This window comes from Salvelinus alpinus, chromosome 27 (assembly GCF_045679555.1).
Source record: "Salvelinus alpinus chromosome 27, SLU_Salpinus.1, whole genome shotgun sequence".
Taxonomy (NCBI): domain Eukaryota; kingdom Metazoa; phylum Chordata; class Actinopteri; order Salmoniformes; family Salmonidae; genus Salvelinus; species Salvelinus alpinus.
Genome location: NC_092112.1, coordinates 26,104,715 through 26,115,114, shown reverse-complemented (window position 1 = coordinate 26,115,114; position 10,400 = coordinate 26,104,715). Strand labels below are relative to the sequence as shown.

Here is a 10,400-nt window from a genome sequence, read left to right as displayed (position 1 = left end):
TGGAAAAACTTGGTACAGCATGGGTGGAATAGGCATTGTGGTGTTTGTGAATTTCCTTTATTTTTCTGCTTCAGACCAAGGCCTATTCTCACTTAAAACATAGTATTTTTGTTTTTAATAATCCCAAGTTCTCGTCTTCTGGCCTACAGGTCATCCATCAGCATTAAACTTTGCTTTGTCCATAGCTGTCTATTACCCAGTTCTGCTGCAAATATGGATTTCCTTTACAGAGGAGCACAATCATGAATTTCTGATATGATCATTCACCAACCATAAAACCTACTTCCCGATAATGAAAGGGTTTTGGAGCGGTCGTGTGATAGATCCAGCTCAGACCTGTATATTACCCCATGGCTCTGGCTGGGAGGATGACAGACTTTGAAGCTTGGAGTGGGAAGATTAGCTGAAGGCTTTCCTGGTCATTACCGCAGTTGTCTCCTCAGCTGCGCAAGGTAATTGAGCAGAATATATGTCTGGTCTCAGCACTGTGTTCAATATCACCCCACTCACCCCTCATTTGTGCAAAATAAGCAATATGACTTAAACAGGCAAGCACTCCTTCGTCTTCCTCAAAAGAGTGAGGCTGGCTGTGAGAGGAGGGAGAGAACTCAGTGAGTGAGGGAGAGTGCGACAGAGAGTGTGAGGACTTTACTTTGATGGTGTTTGCAGTGCGTGACCCACATGGACACACAGCCTACAGGTTTGAGCTGTAGTGCTGCATATCCACATTTGCCAGGCTTACGAGTTTTAAATACAGCAAAGCTTTGCTAAATCAGCTAAATTGTAACTTCCTAGGTTTTTCTTTAAGAAGCATATGAATTATGTTTTTTGCCTAAGTAAAAGGAATGCTCAAAGAGAAGTGAGATAAGCTTGCCTTGAGCTATCACGTTTGTACAGAAATTACACTTCTGTACAGAGCAGGAAACTGTCTCTCAGAAGTGCACCTTCCAAATCCATATCTTCCAATTCACAGTCAGTACAGACAGATAGACTGCAGATGTGCTGTTATAGGAAAAGGGCCCCATCTAGTGTACCTATTATTCTGTTTTTATGATATAAGATATGAAGTTCTGGTTTCACTTGTGAGCAACAGATTGGGGGCACTGATGTGTACAGTAGGCCTGCATGTATTTTTTTTTATTAAAAAAAACTCAGTCTTGAAGTCTTGAACTGCTGTGCTTTATCTTGGCCAGGTCGCCAGTTGTAAATGAGAACTTGTTCTCAACTAACCTACCTGGTTAAATAAAGGTGAAATAAAAATACAAATAAATTTAAAAAGTCTTGAGAGATATTTCATATTTAATCTGTTCAATTTTCAAGAATGTCTGAATCATGAGAATAAAATACTAACATCCACTTAGCTCCTCTTTTCTGAATCCTGATTGGTGCATTTCCTTTTCTTCAGTTCCTCTTTTCAAAAGCTTTCATCACAAAAGAGAATAGCTCGCTTGTGTTATGCCTCACAATGAACCAACATTATGCTTCTGGCAGTCTGTTCTATGTTTTTTGATACTGTGTACAACACAGGAGGTTCGTGGCACCTTAATTGGGGAGGACGGGCTCGTGGTAATGGCTGGAGCGGAATCAGTGGAATGGTATCAAATACATCAAACACATAGTTTTCATGTGTTTGATGCCATTCCATTACTCCGTTCCAGCCATTATTATGAGCCATCCTCCCCTCAGCAGCCTCCCCTGGTGTATTGTACAATATATTGTAGGCCTACAACATTGTTGATTTCTTAATTAAGAACAACAATTGCATTGCTTTTGTGCACACTCAGTGCTGTATGATGTAAAACTATGCTCTTGAGTCACTGGCCTTCTCATATAATGGTTGTAAACCCTTGTTTGAACACACAGATAAAAGCACACAGTTGATTCACACCATGTTCCAAATCTACAGTAACTGCACCTTTTATTCTTCAGAACAGATGACAAGATATTTCATAACCACAATGTATTCTTAAGTCTATTTCCTCACGCCCTCCCTACTCAGTGAAGATTAGAATACATGGAGATTCCATAGGGAGCTTTGTCACCTCCTCAGGTATTGGTCAGAGCATGGACTATTATTACCAAACAGTTTTACGACACATGGACGGTCGTTTTCAGCATTGAATCATGACTAGTAGTGTGGGTGATGCCCTACACAATGTAATATTATATGTTGTTATATGATCATTTTATAATTAACCACTAACAAGCCTGCAGATGGAAGCAGGAGCTATCAGAGTGTACAATCATTTATCTGGAACCGACTGGTTCTGTCCTTTAAAGAGACTACAATAAAGCTCACATTCTGCAGTATAAAGACAAATCTGTCTTTAAGGAATGATGTTAAATATCAAACACAGGCAGATATTTTTTTTACCTTTGTGGATGCCTTTTCGTGACATAAATGACCCACTTCCTTTTAAATGTGGCTTTTTGGAACAAACAAAAACAAAAGGTCCCTCAGTTCATGTTCTAAATGGTAGACTTCTTCAAAGAGGTGATCATGAGAATAAATATCCACAGTCCATGTGAAAGTCAACTGTTAACAGTTAACCAGTTCACACACGCACGCATGCACACACAGTCACACTCGCGCATACCCACCAAAATATTAACTAGAAAAAAGTGAATAAACATGCTTTTGGTCGTTGGTGCTTTTAAAAGTCAGGTAACATTGTAAAGTCAATATTGCCTCAATGTGCTAAGTATAATACAAGGCACCAACGACATCAACGTGTAAAGTGTTTAAGGAAATAACAGATATACAAACCAGTCAAAAGTTTGGACACACCTATTCATTCAAGGGTTTTTCTTTATTTTTACTATTTTCTACCTTGTAGAATAATAGTGAAGACATCAAAACTATGTAATAACAGATGTAGTAACCAAAAAAGTGTTAAACAAATAAAAATATATTCTATATTTCAGACGCTTCAAAATAGCCACCCTTTTCCCTTTCCCTTTCCCTTTGCCTTGATGACAGCTTTGCACACTCTTGGCATTCTCTCAACCAGTTTCATGAGGTAGTCACTTACATTTCAATTAACAGGTGTGCCTTGTTAAAAGTACATTTGTGGAATTTATTTCCTTCTTAATGCGTTTGAGCCAATCAGCCTTATTTGGTAAAAACCAAGTCAATATTATGGCAAGAACAGCTCAAATAAGCAAAGAGAAATGACATTCCATCATTACTTTAAGACATGAATGTCAGTCAGTCATTGTGGAAAATGTCAAGAACTTTGAACATTTCTTCAAGTGCAGTCGCAAAAACCATCAAGCGCTATAATGAAATTGGCTCTCAAGAGGACCGCCACAGGAAAGGAAGACCCAGAGTTACCTCTGCTGCAGAGGATAAGTTCATTAGAGTTACCAGCCTCAGATTGCAGCGCAAATAAATGCTTCACAGAGTTCAAGTAACAGACACATCTCCACATCAACTGTTCAGTGGAGACTGCGGGAATCAGGTCTTCATGGTCAAATTGCTGCAAAGAAACCACCACTAAAGGGCACCAATAAGAAGTATAGCCCTGCTTGGGCCAAGAAACAGGAGCATTGGAAATTAGAGTGGTGGAAATCTGTCCTTTATTCTGATTCTTGATTTTTGGTACCAACCACCGTGTTTTTGGGAGACGCAGAGTCGGTGAACGAATGATCTCTGCACTTGTGATTCCCACCGTGAAGCATGGAGGAGGAGGTGTGATGGTGCTTTTCTGGTGACACTGTCTGTGATTTATTTAGAATTCAAGGCACACTTAACCAGCATAGCTACCACAGCATTCTGCCGCAATAGGCCATCCCATCTGGTTTGTGCTTAGTGGGACTATCATTTGTTTTTCAACAGGACAATGACCCAAAACACACCTCCTGGCTGTGTAAGGGATATTTGACCAAGGAGAGTGATGGAGTGCTGCATCAGATGACCTGGCCTCCACAATCACCCAACCTCAACCCAATTGAGAAGGTTTGGGATGAGTTGGACCGCAGAGTTAAGGAAAAGCAGCCAACAAGTGCTCAGCATATGTGGGAACTCCTTCAAGACTGTTGGAAAATCATTCCAGGTGAAGCTGGTTGAGAGAATGCAAAGCTGTCATCAAGGCAAAGGGTGGCTACTTTGAAGAATCTAAAATATATCTTGATTAACAATTTTTTGGTTACTACACGATTCCCTATGTGTTATTGCATAGTTTTGATGTCTTCACTGTTTTTCTACAATGTAGAAAATAGTCAAAATAAAGAAAAACCCTTGAATGAGTAGGTGTGTCCAAAAGTTTGACGGGTACTGTATATATCCTTTATTTGCATTGTCTTCATAGTCAATGGGAAAGGACATATTGTTCTCTGCAGGTTGACAGTAAGCTTTGAAGTTTAGTGTGTGGTTAGAAACCTTTATAGCCACACTCCTCCTGCTTGTTAATCATCATGAGGTAAAGTGGCATTGCATGTTCCTTCATATAAACTTTGTATTCAATTGTACACAAAAAAGCTATCTGGCAATACATCAATCGTGATAAGTTAGTAGAAAAGTATGGATGAACAGGTACAAAGTAAACAAAACCTCCTCAAAAATAAGTTAGCTACAATCACATTGCTGAAGCATTTACAAAGCATTTTGGATTAGTTAAAAATATGTCCTTCATTTGATTTGGCAACTGAATCAATTGGTACATACAGCAATCTGAATTATTCTTCCACATACGGTAAACAAACGTTTTTGCTGTAATAATGTGTGTCCAATAGGTTAACTGTCTATCAGGTTAAGTGTCCAATAGGTTAACTGTCTATCAGGTTAAGTGTCCAATAGGTTAACTGTCTATCAGGTTAGTCCTCCATGTTGATCTGTAGACTCCAGACATTCTGTAGTTTAGTCAGGTCACTCTCACCCTCACTCTCCTCTGAGGATTGCCTCACTAACACACTGGGTAGGATCTCCAACTGCTCTGACTCCCTGTCCTTTCTCGCTACCTCCACTTCTGGAATAGGCTTGGAGAGCAAAGGCATCTGGAGGATCCCTGTTGTAGGGCTCCAGTCAACACAGTTACCACCACCTAATCCATCCTCTTCCTCAGACTCCTGTGGAAACAGAGCTTGCCTCTGGCTTCTGTACAGGTTGACCTGGGCTAGCAGCAGGGGCTGATTATCCCTTCTGTTAGACCGCGTCTGGTACTTTGTTGTCACCATCTGCTGCTTTGGGGCTGCTCCCACGAAGCCGTAGTCTGAGGGGTAACTTTGGGGCTCTTCAGCTTTGTCTCCCCACAGGTCCACCTCAGTGGTCTCTCTGACAGAGAAGTGCTGTGGTGCGTAGGGACCCACCTGATCAGGCTCTTTGTAACTTGTGCTCTCCACCCCCAGCTTTATATCAGACAGCAGTGGCATTCTAAAGAGCCCTGTCTTGGGGTCCATGTCTAAACAGATCCCAGTCCAAACATTCTCCACAGGCTCCTGTGAACCTGGTGCACATCTCTGTGCTATGTATGGGTTGACCTGGCTGAGACGCAGGGGCAGGGTTTTCTCACTGTCAGATGCCTCACTTTCCCTTACTTCCGGCATCTCTGGGGCCGCTCCAACAAAGCCGTAGTCTAGAGGCTCTGGTTGGGCCTCACCGAACTCATCTTCGCATGATCCCTCCTTTGGAGGCTCTATGCCAGGGGCTTGCTGGGCAGAGGAGGGTAGTACGAGCTCCGGCTCTGTTTGGTGGATCAGGGCAGGGATGTTGTTAGGCTTTATGGCCATCGACTCCATGGGCTTGGCAATGTTGACCAGTACCACATTCACTGTCACAGTATGCTCAGGACAGAAAGTCTGCGGTGGGTTCTGAATGTCCAATATTTTCTGAAAGAGCAAAAAGGGTGACATCTTAGTAAATTGCACTTCGTAGCCATTGTTGAAGGCTTCTATTAGTCACATATTATTCTTACCAGGAAAGGGGGACTTTTCTGTTTATTACCACAAACAGAGTGGTAGACAAGGCATCCGGCCAGGATCAGCATGAAAAGGCAGATAACTGATGGTACAACGGCTCCCATCAGCATCAGTAGCAGCTGGTCGTAGAAAGGATCTGTAAAGACAGAGTGGTAGGGTAGAGATCAAACAAGAGATCTATACAGTGTACAGCCATCATAGGAAGAGAAAAGTCTATAGGTTACAGCTGAGAACACACACACCTTCAAATTCAACATAACTCCTTCTCTACCAGGAAGAGAAAATACACTCTGGAAAAACACCTAAAGTCTCCTGTCACATTTACCGGTAGAGAGAACAATTCTTGGAATGCTTTTGCGATTTACCAAAACCTGTTGGGCAGGTTTATCCTGACAGACATCCATGCATGTAATAAAACCTTTCAAAAACACTGCACACTAGGTCATTGGATTAACTCAAGTCTTATTTTACCCTTTGGGGTTGTTAGGCACTGCCATTCAGATGCATGCCAAGGTATAGGAAGTGATAGGACCTGGGAATTAGCAGAGAAACAATACTGGGTTTCATAGGTAAGCAACCCATATTCAAAGGATCTGTTTTCCACAGTGAAGTGATGCTAAAAGACAAAATGAATACAGAAAGTTAAAATACACAAAATAGAACTAACACTCATAATAATCTGCATTATCAAATAATTACGATGATATAAAAATATAGAATTGTCTATTATAATATATCAATGCAGCAATTTGCACTGATTAAAGTCCCTATAGGGAGTCCTACATATTATGTAATTTAATTATTTACACAGTGTTACAGTAACCAACATAACACCAACCGTTTTGCTGCTTCTGTTGTCGTACACAGAGAGGTTGTATGTCATCTGAGGGTATATTTTCAACAAGGAGTACTCTTTTGTCATGTTTCCAGTCTTCCATCTCATTGGACCCTTCAGCTTGACAGTAACACTATTCTCCTTCATCACAAGTTTTACAAGTGGAGGTCCAAAGGTTGCTGTTGGGGATGATGAACATTTCATATCCTTCTCTGATTTTATTTTGAAGTGGTTCGCTATCGCTCCTAATTCATAGATAAGGAAAATTATATTTGAAGAGGATCTCAACTTACTGTCAGCTTTGGGGTCAAACCTCTTTTCTGTGAATGCCCATTTGGAGGATAGGTTTGTGCCCACAGCCTTGACTCTGGCAAAGTAGCCTTCATCCAGGTCAGTGGTCTCATTGGATAGATCACACCAGGTCTGAGGGATGTCTCTGCATTGCTTCTTCACCCTCCAGCGCACCTGTGTCACCCCACTATCCATTCTGTCACCATAACTAGGAGACGACAAATAAACACATCATGAGATGTGTCCTTAAATCCATGGATCATGGGTATTTATTTACAATTATAAACTGGGTGGTTTGAGCCCTGAATGCTGATTGTCTGAAAGCTGTGGCATATCAGACCGTATACCACTTGTATGGCAAAACATTTATTTGTACTGCTCTAATTACATTGGTAACCAGTTTATAATAGCAATAAGGCACCTCCGTGTTTGTTGTTTATTGCCAATATACCACAGCTAAGGGTTGTATACAGGCACTCCGCGTTGTGTCATACATAAGAACAGCCCTTAGCCGTGGTATATTGGCTATATACCACACCCCCTCGGCCCTTATTGCTTAACTAGTTAATGGAAATAGTCTCTCGTGACAAAATTGAGGAGCTGATTTGGTTCTGGGTACCAAGATTATGGAAATGTATAAAAGTGTCCTTACATTGCATACTCCACTGTGTAATGTGTGTCATTTGGTGTGTCTTTCCCAGGATGCCACTTTGCAATGTTCCTCAGGTTCACAGAGTTAAAATGAACTCCTTCAGGACGTCCTACACTGGACCCATGTGAGACAACTAGGAAAGGAGAAACAGCAGAAAGTAGGTGATCAACTGCCAAGGGCATTACGAATTGTCAACTTGAGAGAGCATCACTCCCTGTAAACAATTCTAAAATTAAATAAGATTATTAAGAGAATGAAATTACATCCCTTTTCCTTAACATAATATAGAATATCTTAAAGTTCTAGTTGAAGAGAAACATTGTATAGAACAACAACAGGATGTTGATGTGATTAAGGTTGAGAGATAAGATATTTCATAAGCCCTCACAAAGAAACGCTTATTTTCCCGACTGCACGAGACCACATTTGTTTCCTGTGTGTTTCAGAATACCACGTGCTCAGTTAAACAGGTCTTTCAAGGACCTCTCATGATTATATTAACCATATTAACCCTATTCATTGCATCATAAATGCTTGTTTGTTTTACTGTAAGCTTTGCCAACATACTTTTTGTTGTGATCAATGCCTCAACATAGCATTAAGTCTTACATATGTCACTACTCAACTCTGTAACTATATATTTTTTCGATATAGCACATACTATATAAGGTTGGTGGAAAATACAGTAGAGGGAGTGAAAACAAAAGTAAACCAAAGTAAATGCCACCCACATACGTGTTGCAGTTGGCTACAGCTGAAGGTGTGTTTGGGCGAGTTTTAAAATGACACAAAATGATTACATTGGTTAAGCATGCTTAAAATGCATTTTTATCCATCTACTGCACATCGTTGCCCTAAGGCAACAGAACACCTTTTTGCCCCTCACCCCCCCCATAGGGCGACAGGTAGCCTAGCAGTTAGAGTACTGGGCCAGTAACTGAAAAGTCACTGGTTTAAATACCTGAGCCGACAAGGTGAAAAATCTGTCGATGTTCCCTTGAGCAAGGCACTTAACCCTAATTTGCACCATGGGCGCTGTACTACTATGGCTGACCCCGTAAAACAACACATTTCACTGCACCTACTCGGGCGGTGTATGTGACAACAAAACATGTTTTTTTATGCATATTTGATGAAATGTCTGTAAACAATCAAATGAGGTGCAGAAGTTGGTATGATGTATCATTTGGGGCAGGAAGCAGAGTGAAGTGAAAGCATTGTGTGAATAGAGACATGTACTTGTGTAGGAATTTCTAAAGAAGCATATTTGATTGGTTTTGAACATATTTTGTTTTTATATATATTCAAAAAAGTTTTATTTTGTTGCCCCAGGGCAACGTTGTGTAGTTAGGGTACTTTTCAGGGTAATGAAAGACATGTTACATGATGTTAAAAGATGGCCTTGGTCAATGTTTTTGCCAACATATCCACTGACATTGACAAGCAATTGAGCAGTTAGGATCATACCCTCTGATAGTGAGGACAGTGAGCTTAAGGACAGTGACAGCAAAGAAGAATAGACCCCGGAATCAGGTTTGAGAGGCAGTGAAAATTACTAGTTTATGTCCAACTTGTATTTTTTTATGAATATTTGTTTCTACTATATTTCACTTAATGAATGTTCTGAAAATATTTTAGTATCCTTATGGCACAGCATTATGCCATAAATGTCTGGGTGTGGGGGGTAAAAGTTTTTTATTTTATTATTATTGATGGGAAAATGGGAATCTTAAATTATATTCAACATGTTTCTTACAAATTGATCTACAACAGCTGAACAATGACAGCTGAACTATTCCTATAGCTTGACGGAAAATAATACCTTGTATTAGCAAAATATTGAGATTAACATATAATTAAACTTGCCAGTTCAATATGTGATAAGATGTAAACTGCACTACATACCACAATAGTAAACATTTTCCTTGTAATTACTGATTATGAGACGCAGCCAATGAAAACGAAGCCTACCTGCCGTCCATAGATAAATAATCAAGAGATATTTGACCATTCTTTCCCGTAGCATTGGTAAAACAAATATATAATATTAAGCTCATGGACATTTCAACCAATCGGCTACAGTAAATTTTTCAGTTCGAGGATCTCCTTCAGTGTCTTTTATGTTGCTATTTGCTTTACTTTACCTTGGTCAGGTAGCCTAGTAGTCAATACTCACGTGAAATGGGCGGAGTTATTTACAGTAAGCATGGAGGAATTTAGTGAACACGCATCTGTTAATGTCGGAACAAATTTGGCCGGGTATGGTGAGATAGCGCTCCGTAAGCCACGCCCCAGTGGGCAGAGCTAAGCATGGTGGACTGGGACACGCTTTAATTCTAAAACGTTGGGGGAGGGGGTGCTAAACTGACATGGATTTCTTTTAAAGATGGTCATACTATGGATCATTTAGCTATTTGATTTAGAATTTTAGTACACCTTTGGGTATCAAAAGTATTACTAAATGAATTGATAAAATATTGATTTTGGCCTTTACTGCTAAAGCCCATAGAAACGCATTGGATAACAAAATCATAAATGGAAAAGTACAATAAATAACATTTAAAAAATAAGAAACAAGGTTTAATCTAGGAGACATTAAAAAAAAATCCGTAAATATATGTATTTTTTCTTTTATCTTACACATATTTAGCACCTTTTTGGGGGGTAGGAGCAAAACTACCTTCATACTTCCTTCGGTTTTTAAAA

The 10,400-nt window shown here is 40.1% G+C and overlaps 1 protein-coding gene across 3 annotated transcripts; it reads right to left on the bottom strand.

Annotated features, from left to right (window-relative positions):
- Positions 1-1,892: 1,892 nt before the first annotated feature.
- LOC139556255 (interleukin-10 receptor subunit alpha-like) lies at positions 1,893-9,979 on the bottom strand. 3 transcript variants are annotated; one of them, XM_071369967.1, is made up of 7 exons: positions 9,871-9,979; positions 7,695-7,827; positions 7,045-7,250; positions 6,755-6,930; positions 6,388-6,532; positions 5,913-6,052; positions 1,893-5,826 (listed from the first exon to the last, which is right to left on the bottom strand). In XM_071369967.1, the coding sequence occupies exons 3-7, from the start codon at positions 7,235-7,237 to the stop codon at positions 4,816-4,818; spliced, it is 1,665 nt and encodes a 554-aa protein (XP_071226068.1). In that variant the 5' UTR covers positions 7,238-7,250; positions 7,695-7,827; positions 9,871-9,979; the 3' UTR covers positions 1,893-4,815. The 3 variants fall into 3 exon arrangements, with proteins under 3 accessions (XP_071226068.1, XP_071226067.1, XP_071226066.1); XM_071369966.1 differs by lacking the exon at positions 9,871-9,979 and adding an exon at positions 9,666-9,840 and having other exon boundaries at positions 6,388-6,448; XM_071369965.1 differs by lacking the exon at positions 9,871-9,979 and adding an exon at positions 9,666-9,839.
- Positions 9,980-10,400: the final 421 nt, after the last annotated feature.